Below are 23,688 nucleotides of genomic sequence, written 5' to 3'. Positions count from 1 at the left end.
GCTAAAAACTACTCGAGATCAAGGTTGGAAATAAAATTGTTTTTAAAGAGCAAATATCGTATACGCTAGTAAGGAGAGACTTGGTAAATAGTCAACCAATCTATATCCTCGACGAAATAGTGGTGATGGCGTATCTTTATTTAAATTTGCAAGTGACAACTTTATGTAAAGCAATACAGATTATGGGCTATAGGATAAACCAAGATATCACTGACTGAGAAGAGTGTGGCCTATGAGCAATGAATTCGTTTGGAAGGGATGATAAAAAACCTCTTATTGTTTCCAGCATTTGTAGACGATGATTTATATAGAAAGATGATTCTTGATATAGTTTTAATCTCAAGATGTCGTCAGAGTAAATTTTACTCGCCGCGGTTTCGTTTTTGTCTTGGTACCTTTATAGAAAGCATTTGGTGCATGCTCTTGTACTTGTAAACTTTCAACCTGGTAAAATAAAGAAGAATGCGATCATACTTGGTAAATTATTCCTAAAAAGCGATAGTTAATAAAAACCAAATGCTTTACTATCATTTGATCATTTTTATAGACCTCAAATTGATATCAAGGGTACTTTCATATCAACAAAGAAAGTGAAGGAACCAGAGGACTTGATTAAAGCAACTGGTCCAAGCATGAAAAAGAAATCGGATTGATGGATTATCTCACTGATGTCAGTAGTACACTCTTTTCTGAGATATTTGCAGATAAAAATTTGAGAATTAAAAGGAGATAGTACTTGAAAACTAGTGAATGAGTCTCTATGTAACCTCTTTATTAGATTTCAAGACGAAAGAGAGAACCCATTTAATCAAACTACGCCTTTATATAGGAAATAAAATTATTCAGGGACCGAAGTGAGTTCAAGGTCAATTTTAGTATTGAACTTGAATAATATAAATATTGTATATGGTTAATATTGTAAATGAGTCTTAGAGAATATGTAATATATAATATTATGTATTCAGTACTTGTTATTTCTTATATAAGATTTGAGTAATCTCATACGAATAATAAGTATTTAATGGGGTAAATACGACATTTTCGGAAAGTAAATTCGTCCAATAATGGATGAAATGGATCAGTATCCACACATGAAAGGTCACTACCTTGTGATGGATAATGCTCCTATCCATACATCAGAGAACATGGCAAAATACGCAGAATCTCGTGGTTACCGCTGCGCTTACTTGCCATCCTATTTCTCCTGAGCTCAATCCAATTGAACCATTCGGGTGAGTAGTCAAAAAATAAAGTGAAACGCAACAGATTTCTCGAGAAGGAAACATTGATGTCCCGGATCAGTGAAGATTCTAATAGTTTGAGGCTAAGTGATTTTAAGGGGATTGTTAGATATTCTTATAAATGCTTGAAAAAAAATCGTAATAGGCAACCGCTCAGAAGAAAGATAAAAAAAAAAAAGAGAGACTTTGATGCGCGATTTTTAATTACAATTCCTCTTCCTATTTACTCACATAAAAAAGGAATGTATTGAGAGAGAGACAAGTTGTGCGCATGCCATGGGCGCTTAGTTTGGGCGTCGTGACAGTGGCGTATATAAGCATATCAAGCGTATGAAGAGCATATAAAGCATATAAGGAGCGAATAAACAGTGATAAGGGGATGCGAAAAAAAAACTTTGAGTGTGAGGTGTGATAGTTAAGGAGCGATAGACTTGTGATAGTTTACCCGCAGACTCTCAGCTGTAGAATATCTTGCAAAAAGACCTTTTTTGGGACTGGCAGCGAGGCAACAGGACCAGTTTATGCGCCCACCATTTACCTTTCCCTTGAATCCGATGACAAAGGCCATTTCTTCTTGATAGTTGGTTATCTCTTTGGATGAAGATGATGCTGATGAAGTTAGTGGGGGAGCATATGTTGGTTCGTCCAGTTGCTCCTGACTGCTAGAGCATTCGTCTATTTCCGAATATCGTCCTTAGAGATTCTCAATTCTGTGCTAAAAGAGCCTGATTCATCTTCTTCTTCGTATGGACGTACGTCAATGAGACTGTTGTCATGTATGGTTCCATACACACCCGGGCGTCTGATGAACGTTACTTGTGAGTCATACAAAGCCCTCCCTATAGAATCAGTATCAGACACTGTCTCAGATTCTTTCATGGCAATATAATTGAATGCGTGTAGAGGTGTATGTTTGTAACATGAGAGTACGTCAGAGTTGGTAACAACCTCCAATACAAGGTCTCTTGGTACCCACATACGCTTAGTCATCTTTATTTCTTCCAGTAGATTCAACAACTGTTGCAAGGACCTAAGATTACGCCCTAGTGTTACAACCTAGTTCTGAATCTTTACTGGATATCCGAATAAAGGTGGGAATAGTCTTGGTACTGTGGCTTGTGTTGAATCGGCTGAGTGTCTTACTTCTGGCTCGAGTCTGTTGTTCTTTGAGAATGTCATCTTTGCATCGTCGTATTCCATTACGGATTATTCTCATAGGTACGTGCATAGACATGGTACTTCTCATGTCAAACACATCTCTCCAATTATGATGAAACTTCACCTCCTCTTCTTCCTCGTTTGAGTCATACACAATGTCAACCTTATCAATGTAATCAGTTTAATCAAAATTGGTGGTGATGTCTTGTTGATTGAAAGATGTGGGATGTAGACAACATCAGAACGTGTTCCATCACTCCACTTGGTTGGGCCAACTGCAATGTATGTACCGCTGGAAACGTCCAACATCGCTTGAGTGATGAGATCCACCACCTTGCTTTCTTTTAGGATCAATTTTGAGATCAAATCACTACCAGTCAATCGATCCTGTGGGTGCCAGAACGTCAGTAAATGTTGTTCTAGAGTATACAAAAATAGCATATGAGAAAAAAAAGGGCATGCTGAAAAGAAGCAGCGACACACCTTTATTACCTTTGTCATTTATTTCTGTTATCATGACAGCACTGATTGAGGAAAGACAAGAAAAAAATGGTGTGGGCTGGCAGTAGATAGCTGCTTCTCGAGACAAGTTCAACCCAGCTCACAGAATCCTAACCGATACTCTCACTGGTAGTCAAATCACGCTCAAGAGTGTAAACCGTGTTGCAAAAAGTGATCCCCTCTAGGTTGGTAATTACACTATCAAAAGAAAAACTCAAGGTGGTTCATACGTGTTGGTTGATGCAACTGGAGCACTCTTACCAAGAGATGTACCTCCATCGCAAATAAAGGTTATTTCCCAGGAAGTATCCTTATCCAATACGGATCAATCTGAATCATACGATGTTGAGGCAGTTTTACACCATAAGCGACCACTGGGTAATTACTTTATAAAGTTCGATGGAAAGGTTATGGAGAAGATGACACTTGGGAACCGGCTAGTCATTTCCATGATTACAGACCGATCCAAAAGTATTGGCCACGTCTAAGTGAACAAGAACCAACGGGCGAGGTTCAACTTGTTCCTAAAAGAGATACAATCAAGAAAAGAAAAAACGTGTATCGCATGTAACTAACTCTAAAAGAGACAGACGTTGATACATTGACCTTTTTTCACCCAACTTTCATTAACTAAACATATATGTTGTCAGCAAATAACGCAATTATAACAAGAATAATAAAAAATGAAATTTTTTTTTCTCATGCCTTCCTATTTTTCAATTGTCATCAGGGCGAATTTATCTTTCGTACAACATGAATTTTATTCTCATCATTGAAAATTTACTTTCCGGAAAGAGAGTGCAAGAAACAACTTTTTTTTTAAAAAAAAAAGCTTGCAAGCACTTTTCTGAAAAACTTTTCTCGAGGTTTGAAGAGAAAATAACTCACGCCACTCGATTGTACACATCGTTTATAAGAATAGGTTCAGACTGAAAGAGGAGCCTTCAACTTGACATGTGCAAAGAAATGATGTATGTGAGAGCGTGTGGATTAAAAGTAAAGATACCCTCATCGCTTGACCCCTTCGCTCTTTTGTAGAGTTCAACAGAACCCTAAATAACGTCTCAGCTTAAAGAGAAGATTGTGTCATTCATGTCAATGCTGGGTCCGAATTCTATTTTCTACATGGCTGTGTGCTGTACCCTTCTTTTTTTTTTTTTTTTTTTTTCTTCTTCTTTTCCTATTTTATAGATGACACAACAAAACAAACAGTCTTTATTGATATACGGAGCTGCTACTGCTGTTCTTGCTGCTTTAAGTATAGGCTTTGTTTATTACATTGTAGAAGACGATCGAAAAGTGCAACGCAGAAAGACTGCTCGACGCGCCGAACGCAACACACTCCGTTTGTTGAGTCAAATCGAACAACAACAAGGCGCCATTGCATCCAGCATTAGCAGTGTGGAACCTATTATTGAACTCGAGTGTGATGACAAGGCATTCAAGCAAAAGGAGTATACCTTGGCTCAATCAAACGAACTGCTGCTTCGTCTGATGGAACAACTGGACGCCATTCAACCTTTGACAGTGATCGTCGTCGGACAGGACTCGCAGCCTACCGAATTCGAACAGGAGTTGGTGAGCCATTTGAAAGACAAGAAACGCGCTGTGATTGATTCTATCAATGGACTCTTCCGTCGGTTGGACGTCTGTAACGAAAAGATGAAGAAGGAGGTGGCAAAGAGAGAAGAGGTGGCTAAAGAGAAGGCTAGAATCGAAAGGGAAGAACAGGAAAGGCTGGCTCGTGAAGAAGAAGAAAGAAAGAGAATCGAACAAGAAAAGGCCGAGAAGGCTAAGGAAGAACAAGAACGGGTGGCCAAAGAAGAAGCTTTACGTAGAATAGAGGAAGAACGTGTTGCTCAAGAAAAAGTCATTCAAGAAGCTGATAGGCATGAAACTATAGAACATGCAGTGGAAGAAGTGCTTAGCCATATTGCCGATAAGTCTGAAGATGTAGAAGAAGCAGCACAGGAAGTATTCAGTAAAATTACTGACAAGGCTGAAAGTATAAAACAAGCGGTTGAAGAAGTCTTCAGCAAGGACACCGATCAGGTTGAAGATGTAGAACAAGCAACTCCTAGAGACATTGAACAAGTTGAAATCGAAAGACCAGAAGAAGAAGGTAGTGGGATTATTGTCCAAGCAGAATCATCAACTATTGAGTTAAATGAAACACAATAAAGTAATGTTATTGTTTGATGACAGCTTGAGGTCCCCCCCCCTCTATAAATTAGTTGAACATCATCTTATGGAAATCAATCCTTAAATAAGATAGAATGTAGTATTTTATATAAGTTTTGTAAACAAGTACAGTTTTACTGTATTATTGTACAACTTTTTCTTCCCCCCCCCTGCAACTAGCCATGCAATAACTTGATTCAATTCAATATGAAACCATGATCATCTCTTCATTACTGTTTTTCTTTTTTAATCCATTTTTAAAATATACGCAAAACAGATTAAGCTAGCATCATATGCCCAAAGAACTCAGACATCCGTAAGACTGCCCAGCTTGCGTTTTATGATTTATCTGAGTGCTAATTTAATGACCCGCCAAAGACTGGTAGTCTAGCCGACAAGCCATAATAAAAAAATCAAGCACAGTTTAAAACATACCGATTTCAAGTTGAATATTCCGCAAGCATTTCGTCTCAGTTTCTATTGCCTTCAACTTGTGGGAGTAGGACTTGAAAAGAAATAATTGTAAACTGGATATCCTAATGAACTCGTCAACAATGGACTGCAATGTAGTTATTCATTTTCTGAAGAAAGAAAAAAAAAAATTTTTTAAAAAAAAAGAATTAAAAAAATTTTATTATAAAATGATACACTTTTTGTCTTTTCTGTCAAGGTTGGTAGGAGAAAGCGCTGCTCGAATAGCTTCATCAAACACATTTTTTAATCCGGTCTGAATTAATGCTGAGCATTCCAAGTATTTTGCTGCTTTTATTTCTCTTGCCATTTGTAAACTTTGTGTGTATGAGATAGGTGCCATCTTCTTTTGAGCTAATTTTTGAATTGTGTCTGGATCTTCTCTTAGATCGAGTTTAGTTCCTATCAAAATGATGGGAGTACCAGGTGCATGATGATTGATTTCTGGATACCACTTTAAAAAACTAATTAATAAACCTTCTTATTTAATATCCACGCGCATTACCTTTGTTTTCACGTTTTCGAATGAAGCAGGATTTACTAATGAAAAACAAACCAAGAAGACATCTGTTTGTGGATAAGATAATGGTCTCAATCGATCATAGTCTTCTTGTCCTGCTGTATCCCATAATCCTAAACTAATCGGTTTTCCATCCACTCTGACATGTGCTGAATAATTATCAAATCTAAAATCCGGTGGATGAGAATTAGGATATGAATTACTACTTTTATTATCCTGTATTTACACTGTAGGAACGTATTCATGTGGAAATGCATTTGTTGTATAAGATATCAATAAACATGTCTTACCAACTGCACTATAAATTAAACCATTTATTTATTCATCTCTCTTTATTATCTTTTCTTTATTACCCATCCCCAACTACCACACATTTAATGGCTTGCATAATGGGTTCATTTTGATTATTTTCCATTTTGTATATAAAAAAAAGAAAGAGAGAGAGAGAGAGAAAGAGGGGGGAAATAAAATAAAAAGGGAATAGGAAATGAAATAGACGGAATACAGTAGGAGTTTTTCAAGACCACGCGCATGCTAAAAGGAGAAAAGAAAGAAAAAAGAAAGTCGGCCTTCTATTTTCTACTCCTTCTTAAAGTCACAAACATTGGAAATCAAGATTATTTCTCGTCAAACACACTATGAGGCAATACCAAAGAGAGTTGACCATCAAAACAATGTCTACAAAAAGGAAAAAAAAAGGGGGGGAAGCCAATATGAAAGTCTTTTCCTTTTTTTTTTATTGTAAATCACTCATCTTTTCTCCTTATTTTTACATAAAAAGGCTTTTAATCATACTTGGCATACATACAACACACTCTCTTTTCGGATTTGACTGCAAATTGCCAACAACAACACTATCCGTTCCTTCCCTTCTTTCTATCCCACTCTTTGCTTTAAACATGTCCACTTTGCCTTTACGATGATCATCCTTCTTTATAAACAATGAGTGATCAAGGCCAAGAACAATTAGAGTTTTCAATCAAAATAAAAAATCAGCCAGCGTTAGGCCCTCCCCCCTTCCTCGTTTTTCACTCGTCAAACGCCCTTATGCTGCCGAGTCCATCGTATCCGACCGTATACTTTTCCCTCCATCTTATCGTTCTGATTTTCAAGCCAAGAAACGCTGGTCTATCTAACAAAACGAATCGTAGTCCCTCTCATGCCTTTGATCCTGTTCAAGTCAACCCGATGGCTCCTCACTTTGACACAGTCGATGTTTCCGGCTGGCAGTAACTGCTTCGACTCTTAACCTAGTCCTCATCATCCACTGGACACGGTGCCCAACAAGTCCGAACATTCCTTCTTTCTCGACTCGTTCATGATCGAAAGCACCATGAGGCTCATCTGGTCATGACAGATCAAGAAAGTGTCAAAGCATCTCAAGATGGATTCTGTGAGACCGATCACGGGCTGATGCTGACACTCGTCACAGTGGCATCACTGCCGTCATGAAGCTAACAACCATCTTGGTTGAACAGGGGCAAGCGATCGATTGGATTGTGGTTGATACTGTTCTCTGTACAGTTGAAGATCCATCTCCCCCTCCAGAAAGAAATAGGATCTAGAGTTGATAAGGTACTCATGTCTATCTCTGAGCATATTAGCCGTTGGGTCACCCTCGGTGCTCACCACAGTATCATGTTGTCGAAAATAGCGTGGTTTGCTCGTACGGATGCTGAAGCTGCCACGTTGGTTGCGACCAACGTTGATTCTCGTGATCATGAGCTCATCGTGGACATCACTAACCCTAACATCAAACCCCTGGTTACCGCACTACATGAAGTCGATCCAAGAGGTCTTACCTGTGCTCCAATTCAGACTGTAGATGACGACTGGACAAGTAAGACCGGCCTCAAACAGTTTGGCCATGGCTGTAGCTGAGAAATTGAATTCGATGGGTAAAGAGTGCCCCCCTGATTCCCAAATCCTTGAAAGAGATTCGATGCAGGTCCAACTTTGAGAAATGTACAATTGCTAAAGAAATTTATGGGTAGACGTCTTTTGAACTCACAACGATGGCTACAGGTGATGTATTTTCCACGGCAGCGATGGATAAAGGTGTGACTGAAAATCAATTGAAAAGCTAAAAAAAAAGGGGGGAAAGCCATGTTAATATGACTCGCTATATAATTTGTATATTCATCAATAAAATATGCTGTCATTTTTGTTATGAAATCGTTACTTTCTTTGGTTTGTATTATATCACGCTATATATTACTAGTATAGTATGAATAAATATATCACAATGGACTCTGCATAATCATTTTATTACTGCAAAGTATTAAAGCAACCACCTGTATTATTTTAGAAACGTATTTATTATACGCATTTGTAAGACAAAAAGCAAAGTTTGAATAGTAATCCAGATGTTTTTGTCGATCATCGTAAACCCTGCTTTATTATAGTTTGATCTTAATAAAAGATTGGCTGCTAGTTTTCAATTTGAAGCGATATTATTTCGATAATGGCTTGATATTGTGATGTTTTTCATTTTTGAATGTTTATAATGTAAAGTTGATCTGTTTTAAAAAAAGTTTGTTGTGAAACCAGCGTTTTGAATAAAGTTGGATTCCAAAAGCAGTGAAGACCTGAATATATATTCTCTTGTAATAAGCGACCATCAGATCTTATAAAATAGATCAAACAGTTTCTTATAAAATGAAGTAAAAAAAAAAAAAGCGGGGGAGGGATAAACGTTTACAATGAACGTTGCTTGCTTGAAGAGAATTGCCTTGCTTGTTAACTAATGTAATTATTCTTGGTTCTCAATGAGGTGATAGTTTTGAGTTGACAATAAACTCGAAAAATATGGCTTTAATATAGAGCTTCAAAGATAACTTGATTTTATAAGAGGCCATCATATCTTGTTAAATAGATTAGGCTAGGATTTTGTACAAGATAACTTGACTTGAATAAAAAGAAATACAACAAAGATGATTGGTTTTAAGTGTGTTGATTTGCTTGCATTTATAATTCAAGACGCATACGTTTACACATAAAAAAACTGGACAAGATACTTATATGATAAGCCGTATGAAAAGTGAAGTTTTTGAAAGTTAAAGGATTAATCCTTTATATAGGTTTTCAGAGCATGTAAGGTAATTACAATTCATCAACCAAGTTCATTTCATCAAATAGATTTAACTCGCCAAATGATTTCATTTTAGCAAACTAATTCATAATCATCCAAAATTCTATTCATATTCATATTAAACAAAGTAAAAAAATAAAAAAACAACGTCTTGTCTTGTATGTAGTTGACAAGAATAAGCAAAGAGAAATGAAAGAATTATTATTCATTCAAATATGAATTAGTATAGGGGTTTTTGATATACAGAGAAACTTATTCTCATCGTTGCTTTTATCTTGTAGACCCTATACATGGTTGTTTACATCACTTTTATTTTAATTGTTGATGGCGTTCATCTTATTTCTGCATTTATGTATTTTTTGTATATTCTACACTACATAGTTTGATTGATTGTTATCCTGATAATATATATAAATATTCAAGTATATAAATAGAATAGCAAGTAGAATGAAATCCCAAGAATAAAAATATGAATTTTGAACTATCCATACCAGACAACAGTACACAAAAGAGATCATATATAAAATAGCAGACAATTTATTGGAAATAATAGTCAAGCCTCTCTTCGTTTCAAAGCAACAACCTTTTACTAACAGGAATAACCGCGAGAAGGTGGAGACTATTCTACTCCAAAAAAAAAGACCCTCCCAAACCCTACCATGCTTGTGAATGTAATCTTCGTACCCCTGGGTTCAGTCAAACCAAATTCCAGGATCGGAAACATACACTCAAACCCCAGATCCCAAAGATTGCCATCCAACTAGAGAGAGAAGACCCAGTAAAGGAAAACTGCACATCTAGGCATCAGGCGAGTGCTACAATACGAATGTTACTCTTCCTACAATACCTTTGGTCCGGACTCCGAAAGTGCTGCAACCAACATCTCGTAACAAGAGTTTGAAAAAAGAAACAGAAAAAAAGTAGCAACGTAATCCACCACTACAAATTCTCCTGAGAATTACAAGAATGCATACGTCATTGAAGAGCGATTTTTTTGATTGGCCAACTATAGTACCTCATGGATCAATGTCTGAAAAAAAACTCCTCGTCTGTCTAAATCATGGCATCCGTTAGATATAGCATATCCATTTATGAATCACCTCTTATAAAATGATCAAGCGCTTACAAATAAATATGTGCATTATTGGTCAATAAATCTCTCATTTCACGATTCGTAATAACAATTTAATATGGTTGAGGTTGACAATAATGTCCTATTTCAACATACTTCAAACATGATTCATATTCAATTTATAAGGAATCAGAGTAGTGAATGCTTTACAAAGATTCATTATAGCCTTTTCTCTATTATTCAGTCATCACTAATTCCACTCCTTTAACTCAATACAAGTTGTTTTAATATAGCTCCTGATGCAATGAGACATAAATAAATGATTATAAGCAGTCCACTTGCATAACCAGGAACAGGCCTTCATATTAAAACTGATTCATACTAGATCTACAGCTATAATTAATTAAAGTATCTTGAAAAGGATATAAATACTAGATATAATAATATTAAATAGAAAGATAACTTCTTGAATTTTATAATCTTTTTATTTTACGAGATAACACAAATGATCAAAAGGGAACTTGAATAATTTCTTAAATGCATATTTGTAAATAATGTTACTTTTTACTATTGAAACAAAAAAATCACTGTTAACTATCTGATTAAATCCTTATTTTTTTATTAATTTTGAGTTTTTAATTTATATTATCACTCTTATCAATTTTCATATTTCAAAACAATGCGATGTGCATAATTGTTAGTAGTGTTAAACAAGTTCATATTAAAACAGTGCATAGCAATAAAACCCCCCCCCCAAGTAGACGGAGCCAAGAGAGATCTTAGCAAGCTATTACCAAAGCCGCTCGCTGATACAGTACCCTATAAAACCCTTCCAGTGTTTTGGATTTTTTTCGTTTTTTGCTTGTCACCAAGCATCGAGTACTGCAATTGGTGGCATGCCATACCTCATTTGAAAGCTACGGCGACAGGGTATTTGGACAATGCTTAACTCCGATTTTCATGTAATAACCGCGAAGCAATAACATTTTTGTTTTGTTCACAAAAATAAAAAGAGAGATTCCGATAGGACCCAAAGTTATATGTATGACTTTATTTAATAACATATGACCAGAATTGATCTACTTTTCACAGTGTAGATATTAATATATGTACTATGCGGATGGTGAAACGCCCACAGCTTTATGCAGATGGCTAAACGCTACAGGCCTTTACATGATTTAATTTAAGCACTTGCTTCTCATTCATCAGTCTATTTTGGGAGATATGCATACATATTAATAAGTCTACATTTCAATACTCACACTATCAATCGTTAATAACCCTTGATTGCCATACAATGATTATCTTTGGAGCACAACAATTTTAAAATCAGACACACACTTGAATCATTTTTTTTTATAAAAGGAGGATTTTATTCAGGAGACACGCACATGATGGGTTTTGTAAAAAGCATCATAAACGTCACAAAAATGTGGTTTATAAATGATTTGTATAAAAGTTGTTATACTTTTTTGCCTTTTTTTTTTAACATTATCTAATAAAATGACAAGCAGAACGCGATCGTTCAGCTTCTTAAAGAAGTTTCTGATGAAAAAGTAATATCAAGAAAGATTGGTGCTATTACTGGAACTGTTTCAAACATTCCAAAAAATCACTATTTATGATATTTAAAAACCAAGGTAGGCAGACCATTCCTAATCGCGACATTACTGGGTCGTCAAATCTTGCGAAATTTCAACTCAAGCAATTACAAAAATACTTCAGACGCTGCTAGAAAGCTGTTAGAAAGCTGTTAGAAGATGGTGAAAATATCAGTGCTAAGACTGTACTACGTTTTTTAAAAGTTTCAGGTTATGCGGCGATTCATAAGCCTAAAGTCCTACCTTTGACCAAGCACCGTATGAAGGAAAGATATGAATTTGCTCGCGCACATCTATCATGGACCATCAATGACTGGAAAAAAGTCATTTTCAACGACGAAATCAAAGTGAATAGAATAGGTTCAGATGGTTTACAATGGACTTGGACAAATGTTGCCAACTTGAAAGACTTTCAGGTTCAGCATATGATCAAGCTTGGAGGAGGTTCATTGATACTGTGGGGCTGTTTAACATGGCATGGCGTTGGATGTCTATCCAATATCAAGGGAAGCATTAAGTCTGACTTTTATATTGTCCTTTTGGAAGATGAATTAATGAAAATGATTGATTGATATGAGCTTCAAAAAGAAGATATCATATTCCAGCAAGACCATGCTAGTATCCATACTGCTAAAAAAAAGTCTGAATGGCTGGACAACAATAATATTACTGTATTAAGATGGTCTTCTCACTCTCCAGGTTTGAATCCTATTGAGAATCTTTGGCCAATCCTAAAATGATGCTTATTATGGTATGAAAAGCAGCCTAATGGAATGCTTGAGCTATGGTCAAGAGTAGAGAATGTTTGGGAGTCAATCACTCAGAATGAGTACCAAAAGCTTATACAAAGTATGGCTAAGCGCATTAAGGTAGCTTACAATGCAAAAGGAGGACATACTAAATATTAACAAAACTCTTCAAGTGTGTGTCTGTTTTTAGAATGTTATTGCTCCACGGTGATTATATGAAAATTGGAGTCAAACACTATCCAAGTACCCTGTCTCCGCATCTTTCAAAGGAGGTATGGTATGCCACCAATTGCAGTACTCGATGCTCAGTGACAAGCAAAAAACGAAAAAAAACCAAAGCATCGGAATGGTTCTGTGGGGCACTGTATACTGATGATGCTAGAGAGAAAAGTAAGCTGAAATGGGAATTTTGCTCTTATACATTGATCTCACTGTTTGTTTAGAATACGTTTGAAGGCATTGATGAGGCTTTTCAGCCTTTGCGCTTTAATCGGCTTCAACAGCCTGAAGAGTATTGGTGCCGTGAAAGCATACTAAACTATTTAAACCTGTTTATTAACAGTGATACGATTGCTCCATTCAACACTGAGCAAGATCTTCTTGAAGACGTTTATGGCTTTATTAAAGCTTCAAAAAGATTAAATAGTACAATCGCTGAGACGTAAGTTTAGCTACTGTATTCATACTCATTAACTAAAATACCCGTTTATGTAGTGCCTCTGGTAGCAATGCCTCAGGGGAAAACAAAAACCTGAATAGAGACATTGGATCTGTGACTAAGATAGAACGACAAGTCTCTGCCGAGCACGCGGACCTGGTGTTCAAATATGTATCAAGCGAGCTAGGTTGTGTTGAGGTCGGATTGGTGGACCATGGTCCTAATGGAACAAAGGAACTGAACGAAAAGAGGCTGAAGACGCCTAAAATGATGCGGAGCTTTTGCTCTAGAATATTAGAGCAATACAAAACGAAAGCTGTTGGCATTAGAGTGGTCGGAATTGTCATTAGCGGTACGATAATAAGCAAAACGGGTCCAATACCATACTAAACGTTATCCATAATAGGTCCTTACATTACTGTTAAGGTCATGTCATTCAACCATGCTTCTGTGGGGTTGGTTTACACCTCCCCACGACTCAAGATGCCCGAGAGAATCACAGAAGTAGCACGGCTGTTACCACTTGTGCTACAGCTGGTCTACAACTGCTCCCAAATAATCAAGGGCACGGTCAAACATTTGGAGGACACCTCCACCTCTGTGACGCTGGATTCCTTTGACGACGACAGGATCAACTACTTTCCTCCCACATTTGTTTCTGTGGATGCTAGCAAAAAAGAAAGTTTTCCTGCTGAACTGTTAGCATAATAAATGAAAATAAAAAGAAGTAAAAAAAAGTACCAAAACGATCATTACTTTGAGACACTTTTTATTCTTGATTATATCCAAATTAAAATTATCTTTTTCTAATGAGGGTTTAGGTGTGATATTTATATTCTTTTGAATAATAATTCATGGGGACAATTGAGTTAAGTCAATTGGTTCTTGCTTGATGTTTCATTCTGGATTGGGGCATTGTCATCATATCTTGTTCCATGGAACCTTATCATGTATAATTATATTATAAATCGTTGTTCTAAGCTACTAGTGTTGCATTTATAAATAGTCATCCATGGAGTCGTTGTTTAAGACGGCACTTGTATTATGTTCCTGAATGGTTATTGGGTTTGAGTAAACTCGGTTACTAAGTAAGTACAGAAAGACTGAAAACTAATGATGGAGACAACAGGAGCTATGAAGGTACATGAAGTGTTTTAAGTATTTAAAATAGACAAAGAAGAATTAACGAGACCGAACAATAGTTCTCAAGTCCAATTACTTTTATTAAAGAAAGATTCCAAGGCTATTTATATTAGTTGAGCAAGACCTGAGATTAAATGGCAAGAGATAGTTACGACCGATATGATTTGACATGTATAAGAAAAATTTTATAAACTGATGTAAATAATCAACTGTTGAGGTGAAAGTGAAACTTGGCTGTTCAGTGCAGTTGGTAATTATCAGGATCTATTCTTATTCAAACTCATTTGTAAAGATTTAGCTTAGAATGATAAGACTGTTATCTTATTGACATGTCAAAACATGACAGTACAGTAGGTCAAAAAACTGCTGCAAGGAATCCATTTTTCTTGGTTTTTGTAGCGCACATCCTGTTACAATGGCACAAACGGCCTCTGTTCCCACATAGTAAATCTTCTACATGTCTTGAAAAATCCGAAAGAGTTTAAGCCTTATTGGATAAATATTGAAGGAAGTAAGGAGTGCGCAATTTGAAATTTTGAAAAAATGAAAATTTTAAAGGAATAAACTTATTTGTCGTATTTACCTTAATAATTTTCTTAATGTCGTGTGAGATCACTCAAAAGATTCTTCAACTAATAATTTGACTGTATATCATATATAGCCCAAAGTGCTATATACGATAAACAGCCCACACAATTTATACCGTACTACCTCGGACCCTAAATCACATTATTATATTCTAAGACGTAGTTTGTATTGAATGGGCTCTCTCTCTCGTCCTTACTCAATAAAGAGGTTCAAGAGACTCATCGATTTTTCGACTTATTTTATTACTTTTATTAATCGAGAGAAATAACACGCCTATTCCACATTATTTATTAATATTTAGTTGGTCCTCCTTTTCTATTAATAATCTCTTGAGTTCTTTTCGAAATGTTATCTACATGCCTTTGACAAAGTTATTTATTGAAGTCAATTCATATTTCATCCACTCGTTCTCAAAGCACATCCGTATTCTTTGCTCTACGTTCGTAATAGTTGAGCTTCAACTTCAATTGATGCCATACGTGCTCGATTGAATTTAAGTCGGGGATCTAAGCTGGCCAATAGTTAACATAGCTCTCTTGGTGACTACATAACTAGGCTATTGTAGATTATGCCTTGTGTTTTGTGTTATTTTTATGCTAAAACTAAATGTTGGACCAGTCGAAATTGTACTACTTCATAGTATCACGAAGCGTAGTGTTCAAAATATGCTGGTAAACACCCGAGTTCAAGTTTCCATCGTAAATTTAGCAAGCATATCCTGGTCCTTCAGAGATTATACAACCCCAGGGCATCATTTTGCTAGCTCCGTGATTGATTGCAAAATCCAGGTCATGATGTTGAAGAAGGTCACTTGGCCGTTTCCAATAGTGATCAGCATCATCAAAGCCCTATACGCTGAGCTTGGTCTCATTAAAGTACACTGTTTGCTGTCAGTCACTCATTGCCTAATCCTGATGCTCCTTGACCCGTTCTAACTGATGCTACGTATGCGTTTTTGTCTGAAATGGCTTCTTTTTTTCTATCAGAAAATGGAACTCCATTGATTTTAGTACGTTAATTTCTGACTGGTATGAGATATCGTAGCCAAATCCAACTGGCTCCCGGTATACCTCTTTGGAAGTCTTTAGAACCCCTTCAATGACTTTTCTTTTGATTAACCGCTTCGTCACTTTGGAGACTACTGTAGGTCTACCACCTGTGTTTACTGTCCTACTTGAAAACAGCCGTCTAGAGTATCTACTAACAGTTGATTAATGTAATCCAGGCTCCTTGGAAATATCATACATTGATGTGGATGCGGTTAATGCCTGTTTGTGATCGTTTATTTTCTCCTCTGACAGCCGTTTAGGCATGCGATTGACGATAGGGTAAAAAAGAGAAATAATTTAAATAAGGGAATATAAAATTTAAAATAAAGGAATTGTAAGCGCTTTTATATACTGGCATCATTCTAATCATGTCAAGAATGTGAAAAATTATGATAGCAACCGGTTGGGTCGTATTAAAATTCGTCATTTAAAACATATGTGAACAAGTAAAAAATGTCGGATGTTCATAATACTACCTTTAGCGATCTCAAATTCCACCAATAACCATTGCCCATATCCGATAATCGACGAATAAATGCACTTTCTATTGAGGTACAAACAGTCAAGGTTTGAGATAGTTTGGTGCAGTACCCATGGACAACCAGCTGTAAAACCTGAATTTTGCAATTCCTTGCAGCAGTTTTGTGACCTACTGTACGTCATATGAAACTACATGGGCGTAACTGGTATGAGAGGAAAGTAGAGCATGTTTACTGATGGGATTGCAGTCACCTAAGGAAATCCATTGGCGCGCTCCACAAGGAAAACCGCATTTGCAGCTTCAATAGATGCATGAAGGAGATGGTTCTTAGGTACAAACCTAACAAATGTTAGTTTTACTATCGTTGTCGCACTCCTTCATTCATTGGGCTTCATACTAAGCGACAAGAATGCATTACAAAAGGGTCTGTATTTATTAATAAGACGTCGTGTCGTATTTTCCTTATTAAATACTCAAATGTCGTGTGAGATTACTCAAGATCTCCATGTCATATAATTTAAAACTACCTCTATATAACACGTAGTGTTGTATAGTCGTTAGTACTCATAAACAACTTTAGTAATTTACATTGTGCAACTTCGGTTTCTCAATTATTAATTTTATAAAATAGGACGTAGTTTGTATTTAATGAGCTCTCTCTCCTGTCTTGACTCAATAAAGAGGCTCAAGAGTCTTGTCGATTATCAATTTTCCTTTTACACTTTATTTTCACTCTTAATCGACTACAAACTACTGACCAATATCACAACTGACCCTCACTGTTGCAAACATAGTTATTTTCTATAAGATATCAGTTGTATTAAAATAAATAACGATACACAAAAGATTAAACTATGATTGAACAATTCCACACTTTTCCAAATTTAGAACAATAAGATCAGTATTTGTCATCCTAGCGAGTCTAATCAATTGTCAACCCCAAAAGTAATTAGATCAAAGTTAATTGACTGGTTATTATTTCTATTGTTCAACTTCAGATGCATATATTAGAACATTGACAAGCTTTAGCTTAATCATTGGTTCTTCAGCACGACATCGTTGCCGAGTCTATATCTTTTATATCTACGCTCACAAAGAATATAAATAGATGCCAACTTTTTATCCATTAAACGGGGCTCTTTTGCAATATAAAGAAATCTGCAATAAAGAAGGATTTTAATTTTATATTGCTGCTATTGTTTTTTTGTTTAATTTTTTATTTAATCTTACGATTAAAACACTCACTTCTGTAGGCGGTAGACTAGGCAAATTCAATGGCCAACAGAATTTGATGCGCTGACTGAAATCTTACCAAATTTGGCATCAAAGATGCTACGGGGTATAAAAATGTATATTCAGAGTTTCATGCAGATCGGAGCTTAATTGGGACCAACGATCTCCGGGACCTATCTTTTGCATTAACCGAACCTGGGTAGTGGAGGTGACAAGAGTGATGACTTGACGCTCACGATACTGGCGAAAGAAGGTCTTGAGCCGAGTATCGGAGGACGGAGCAGGAGAAGGCAGAGCCAAGAAAAGCGGATTCTTGTCAAGATGAACCTTGATGTGATATACAGGTAGAGTTGATGATAGCAAAGACAACAAGCAGGAACCAGGAAGGCATCGAGCACGAAGGCAGAAACGAGTAGTAAGCACATCTATGCGGTAGTGCATAGATGGCAAAGTAGTGAGATGCTTGATGACGGATGTAGAGGAGGTGGCATGACCGCCTACCATCATACGGAGGCAGCGATCTTGTAGACGTTCAATTTCTTTTACTTGAGCAATGGTAAACTTGGAGATGGCGAGGCCATATTCGAATTTAGGACGGACAAAAGTAGCATAGATCCGGGAACAGAGCAACAATGAAAAACCTTGACGGTTGACACCTATCAAATTGAGGATGGACATGAGCTTTAGAACACCAGGAGAACGAAGAGGAAGCACCGAAGCAGCAGAGAGACCAGTCTTGACAAACGGCATACCAAGGTAGATAAACTTGTCGACCAAAGGAAGAGATGTACCATAAAGGCTTAGTTGGGTTGAGCCAGAAGATGATGACGAGGAAGTGGGGTGGTTGAGCACCGCACACTTCAGAGGATTCCATCGATAGCCGAGAGATAAGGAGTGATCCTCACAGAGCTTGAGCATCTCTTTTACTGACTTTGCCGAGCCAATGACTGCGACATCGTCAGCAAAGAGGAGAGAGTTAACTGGGACCATACCAGCATCAGGAGAACCAGAGGAGGGAACCAAATGTGTAGCAGGAGCAGCAACTTGACGCAAGAGAGCAGGTAGAATGTTGATGTACACCGAGTGCAAGTGAGGACTGAGGACAGAACCTTGCAAGACACCGGTGACAGGAGAAAAAGGAGCGGATGAGTGATTAGACACCAGGACAGACACCGAGACAACATCAAAGAGATGAACCAAGAGAGGCAAACAAGGAGACGAACCAGCACCAGAGCGAGAGAGAGCATCCCAGATAACACGCCGGTCGACGGTATCGTAGGCCGACTTGATATCCAGGAATGCAACCACAGGAAACCGATGAGAGCGACGGTAATAGGACTGCATCAACTCATGAAGACACAAGGCCTGGTCAAGAGCTGAGTGACGAGGACGAAAGCCACCTTGAGCCAGATCAAGTGGAGGCGACACCGAGGCGAGACATGGAGCAAGACTAAGCTCAAGGAGCTTTCGGAAGATTGATGTAAGCGAGATAGGTCTATAATTGGATGGTAAGGAGGGATCACCCTTCTTGAAGATTGGAAAGACCTGGGCATGGCGCCAAAGAGAAGGAACGTAGGACCACTGACAGCACAAGGAGAAGAACCAAGACAGCAAGTGGGACAGGTCAGTACTGATCGGCTTGAGCATCTCGGCCTTGATGTGATCAGTACCAGGAGCTTTACGAGTAGGGAGCTGACCGATGTAAGTATGGATAGTTAAAGGAGTGAATAAAGAGCTTGAAGAACCAGAGGGACCAGAGGGAGACGTACCAGAAGGAGGTGAACCAGAAGGGAGACCGAACCCATGGAGACCAAGAGGCAAACCCAAGAGAGGATGGAGATGGAGGTGGTGATGGGCGAGTTGAAGGTAGTAGACTGCCATCAAAGACCGAAGCCAAGTGACTAGCCATGACCTCAACTGCCTTGGACGGACCATCAGGATGTGAAAAGGATGCGGATGACTGGTGTCGTCGTTTGAGCTGCTTGACTTTGGAGATGGCTTTGGTAAAGTCAGACTCGAGAGACTTGCAGAATGCTTGCCAGGACAGACGTTTGGCATTGGCCACAGCTTGACGAAAGGAAACATTTGCTTGTTGATGTTGATGCCACCAATAGACTTTGTCGATACCAAAGGCACGACGCCATCTACGGTAGCACCGGTTGCGGAAGTCAGCAGCATCTTGTAATTGTTGTGTCCAGTACTTTTTCCAATGGGATGGACGAGGAGGACGATCACCGACAGAAGAGTCAAGAGAGCGGTAGATGATTGAGTTGAGCGACGCGTTGAGGTCGTCAATAGGCGGACGTGAAGAAGGAGGGTGTTGAACCAACCTCTTCAGTTGAGAGAGCAAAGGAGCAGCGGATGCACGAAAGGTATCTTGATAGAGCTGACAAGGATCAGGTTCACCAAGGCGAGACAAGTTCCATAGTCTACGAGGATGAGTGGTGGTATCAGGTGTATCAGATGACAACTCAGAGGCACTTGACTGAGCAAAAGAGAAGGACAGCGTAAGTAGACGATGGTCAGAACCAAGAGACAAGTCAGACGCGATGTCAAGGCGAGGAGACAGCAATGACGCGTTTGTTAAAAACATGTCAATGATGCTACTCATCTCTCGATCATCACGAAACCCGACCCAGGTAGGAATACCATGAGCCAGTGGGCCGTTCAGAACGGTAAGAGAGCGATCAGCAAGCCAGCGAGCCATAGCAGCACCACGAGAAGAGACCAGAGCATCACCAGTGAGGTCGCCAAGACGAGCATTGAAGTCGCCACAAATGAAGGTATTGGGTAATGAGGGGATGGAAGAAAGTACATTCATAAATTCAGAGGTAGAAAGAGGAGGAGGAACATACAAACAATGAATGCGAAAGGATCCGACCTTCAACGAAAGGGTATACCGATTCGGTGAAGGAAGTTGAGAGACAGGAAAGGAACAAGAAGGAGAGACCAGAGCAGTAACACCCATCGAACCACGGTTGGCCGAAGGTACAGGAACACCATACACATGATACTGCATCCAGTCTGTAGGAAGGAGTGAAGGGGAAAGAAGCCAAGTCTCGGTAATGAAAAGGAGAGTAGAGGAGAGGCAATGAGACAGGACCTCATGGACGGTCGTGGTCCGAAGACCATTCGCGTTCCAAAGGCTTATAGAAAGGTGTTGGACCTCACTCATAATGAGTGTGATTCAGCACTAGCGGCATCAGAGACCGAAGCATCTGACATGACCGTGTCACCACGGAAAGCAGCGCCCGGATCCCGACCACGAGAAGCAGAAAGAGGAGAGGGAAGGGAGGATAGAATCTGACTCAAAGAGTCTTCATCGATCCAGCCCTTAGTAGAAAAGTACTTACCTACGGGACCCACCAGGTGAGCACGGCCAGCACCAAGACGAGAGAGAGCACGGGAGCAGCGAGTGAACTGGAGCTCAGCACATTCATTAGCCTTGTCAGCCAACGAAAGATGCTGGAGCTCAGGATCAGCCAAGTTGACAGGATCCAAAGGATCAAAACCGTCAACCAACGGAACCTTGGCGGCAGAGAGAAGAGAGATCACCTCTTCTTTGTAAAGAACATGGACGAGCAGACCAATAACCTTAGGGCCAGGGAAGCAGATGTCCAAGACACGAGACAGATCAAGACCAAGCAAACGCAGGTTACGTCTGATTTCAGCACGGGTAAGTTTACGATTGCGATTCAAGTATAAGTACTCGAACCCACGAGGAGCAGAGGGGTCCACTGGTTGGAACGTACGGCTAGCAGCAAGTTTTCTTTTTTTGGTAACCGGTTTGGGACCAGCACGGGCAGCAACAGCACTGTAGGTAGGCACAGAGACATTGGAAACTTGATTAGAAGGACGATCAAGTGTGACAGAGGAGGAGACAATATTGGAATCAGTGGCAGTTGACAATTTGGTGGATGCTGATTTCAATTGGGCATGGAGATTAGCAATCTCGGCCTTTAATGTTGCATTTTCATTACGCAATGTTGACAATTCGTTTAAAATGTCGTCGTGAGTTGTAACACGTTCTTGAAGCGTGTTAACAGTGTTGAGAAGGTACTTGAACACATTGAAATGTCATTTGGGTTTGACATGTCGACATTTGCAATGGCATTTGGCGACATCTGCAAATTAGCAAGGGTGAAATGTTGGGACATGGGTGATGTCTAAAATATTCAAAATAAGAGTTTTCGGGCTGAAAAAAATATATGTTGTAGAGGAAAAAAAGGCGCGTTTTTTGGTATTAAAATGGTGGATGGATGTATCGTATTGGTGTTGTAAATCGAGTTCACACTGGAAATAATCGTGCAAACTCTGCGAACCGTTAATTGTTAGGTATATGCTTTTATGTTCAGCGATATGAAAATCTGTGATTGAATGCATATTTATGCCGACGTCAACATCTGCACCGTTTATTGACCTATGATTCTATTATTTATTCTGCGTTTTGCTAATGCAGATACTGACGGGAGTGATAATTCAGAGTTCTAAGTAGATTTAATCCTTAATGTGCGAGGACGTCTATCTTGGTAGCTGCTTTTCATAGTCTTTTCTACGTCAGAAAAAAATTGGGGACCAGTGATACTTTTCAAATCAATGCTTTATTTGTCTTTTTGTTCTTTATAAACCACTCATATTGCCTTATAAACTTCTTTATCGACCACTCATATTGCTTTATATACTTCTTTATGAACCACTTATATTGCTTTATATACACAAAAAAATAGGGATTTGGTTTATAAAAATAGCTTTTTTTTTATTTAAATAAAATAATAATAACAATATAGAGTATTTCTTTGCTTGTAGTGCTTTAAAAGCTTATTTGACTTACCTATTGTCACCAAAATAGCATCATCTAATCTAAAAATACATCAATTAATCTCGTGGAACTCAAAAGGTTCTCATGAGAAAAAAAAAAGCCAAGCTCAAGGATGCAAAGACACAAGGATTCAAAGATTCAAGGATTCAAGGGCTTGAGCACTCAAAGCAAAAGAAGGAAAGACATCAGTACTCAAGAACCAAAGCAAGGGCGAGAAAGAAATAGTAAAGGCCAAAGCAAAGTAGCACGTATCTATAATAATTATTAGCTATTGAGTATACGTAGTAGAAGTAATAGTACCTTTCTTTAGATAGGCCAGAAGACTAGCTAAGCTTATACCAACAAATAAAAAAGGAAGCAGCATGTATCTATGATAATTATTAGCTATATAGGTTATGTAATAGAAGTAATAGTACCTTGCTTTAGATGGGTTCAGAAAAAACAAAGCTAGCTAAGCTTATACCAATAAGTAAAGAAAAGGGAAGCAACACGCATCTATAATAGCTATTAGCAATCGAGTATATAGTAAAAGTAATAGTACCTTGCTTTAGATGGAACAGGAAAAAAAAAGAAAAAAAAAAGACACTAGTTAAGCTTATACCAACAAGTAAAGGAAGCAACGATAATCCTGGGAAAAAGACTTTATAAAGACCATTTCAAACATCAAGAAAGCAACCGATATTATTTTACTAAAGTAAAAGCACCATTAGAGCAGGAATATAGTATATATAATATGAAGAACTTACCTTTTATGAAGATTGTTTTTTTTTTTCCTGGTTCATCTAAAGCAAGGTACTATTACTTTTATTAAATATCCTTCATAGCTAACAGTTATTATAGATGCGTGCTGCTTCTTTATTTTTTACTTGTTGGTATAAGCTTGGTTAGTGTCTTTTTTTTTTACCTGGTTCTATCTAAAGTAAGGTGCTATTACTTTTACTACATGTACTCAATAGCTAATAATTACTATAGATGAATGCTGCTCCCCTTTTCTTTACTTGTTGGTATAAGCTTAGCTAGTTTTCTTTTTCTGGTTCTATCTAAAGAATGGTACAATTGCTTTACTATATATACATGATAGCTAATGTTTATTATAGATGAATGCTGATTTGCTTAGGCCTCTTTTTATCTT

General features: G+C 38.0%; 8 protein-coding genes across 8 annotated transcripts; 4 read left to right on the top strand and 4 right to left on the bottom strand.

Moving 5' to 3' along the window:
* Positions 1-1,445: 1,445 nt before the first annotated feature.
* Positions 1,446-2,231, bottom strand: RO3G_11985 (uncharacterized protein; the record flags this gene model as incomplete). The annotated part of the gene is made up of 3 exons (XM_067666569.1): positions 1,446-1,460; positions 1,780-1,916; positions 2,036-2,231. 3 exons carry the CDS (start codon positions 2,229-2,231, stop codon positions 1,446-1,448), a joined length of 348 nt encoding a protein of 115 aa, XP_067522670.1.
* A 1,860-nt stretch (positions 2,232-4,091) lies between these two features.
* On the top strand, positions 4,092-5,081 carry RO3G_11984 (uncharacterized protein; the record flags this gene model as incomplete). The annotated part of the gene is made up of 1 exon (XM_067666568.1): positions 4,092-5,081. One exon carries the CDS (start codon positions 4,092-4,094, stop codon positions 5,079-5,081), a length of 990 nt encoding a protein of 329 aa, XP_067522669.1.
* A 634-nt stretch (positions 5,082-5,715) lies between these two features.
* On the bottom strand, positions 5,716-6,487 carry RO3G_11983 (small G-protein; the record flags this gene model as incomplete). Its single annotated transcript, XM_067666567.1, has 3 exons — positions 5,716-6,006; positions 6,058-6,238; positions 6,426-6,487. The coding sequence occupies 3 exons, from the start codon at positions 6,485-6,487 to the stop codon at positions 5,716-5,718; spliced, it is 534 nt and encodes a 177-aa protein (XP_067522668.1).
* A 1,223-nt stretch (positions 6,488-7,710) lies between these two features.
* Positions 7,711-7,953, top strand: RO3G_11982 (uncharacterized protein; the record flags this gene model as incomplete). Its single annotated transcript, XM_067666566.1, has 1 exon — positions 7,711-7,953. One exon carries the CDS (start codon positions 7,711-7,713, stop codon positions 7,951-7,953), a length of 243 nt encoding a protein of 80 aa, XP_067522667.1.
* Positions 7,954-12,096: 4,143 nt separating this feature from the next.
* RO3G_11981 (uncharacterized protein) lies at positions 12,097-12,408 on the top strand (the record flags this gene model as incomplete). Its single annotated transcript, XM_067666565.1, has 1 exon — positions 12,097-12,408. One exon carries the CDS (start codon positions 12,097-12,099, stop codon positions 12,406-12,408), a length of 312 nt encoding a protein of 103 aa, XP_067522666.1.
* A 368-nt stretch (positions 12,409-12,776) lies between these two features.
* On the top strand, positions 12,777-13,951 carry RO3G_11980 (uncharacterized protein; the record flags this gene model as incomplete). Its single annotated transcript, XM_067666564.1, has 4 exons — positions 12,777-12,857; positions 13,029-13,246; positions 13,300-13,595; positions 13,650-13,951. The coding sequence occupies 4 exons, from the start codon at positions 12,777-12,779 to the stop codon at positions 13,949-13,951; spliced, it is 897 nt and encodes a 298-aa protein (XP_067522665.1).
* Positions 13,952-17,836: 3,885 nt separating this feature from the next.
* Positions 17,837-20,558, bottom strand: RO3G_11979 (uncharacterized protein; the record flags this gene model as incomplete). The annotated part of the gene is made up of 2 exons (XM_067666563.1): positions 17,837-19,937; positions 20,068-20,558. The coding sequence occupies 2 exons, from the start codon at positions 20,556-20,558 to the stop codon at positions 17,837-17,839; spliced, it is 2,592 nt and encodes an 863-aa protein (XP_067522664.1).
* Positions 20,559-20,908: 350 nt separating this feature from the next.
* On the bottom strand, positions 20,909-21,851 carry RO3G_11978 (uncharacterized protein; the record flags this gene model as incomplete). The annotated part of the gene is made up of 2 exons (XM_067666562.1): positions 20,909-21,694; positions 21,798-21,851. 2 exons carry the CDS (start codon positions 21,849-21,851, stop codon positions 20,909-20,911), a joined length of 840 nt encoding a protein of 279 aa, XP_067522663.1.
* Between the last annotated feature and the right edge of the window lie 1,837 nt (positions 21,852-23,688).

The sequence above is a fragment of the Rhizopus delemar genome, genomic scaffold (assembly GCF_000149305.1).
Source record: "Rhizopus delemar RA 99-880 supercont3.10 genomic scaffold, whole genome shotgun sequence".
Lineage (NCBI taxonomy): Eukaryota > Fungi > Mucoromycota > Mucoromycetes > Mucorales > Rhizopodaceae > Rhizopus > Rhizopus delemar.
The sequence above is the reverse complement of the archived record's forward strand: the minus strand, read 5'-3'. Positions and strand labels throughout refer to the sequence as shown.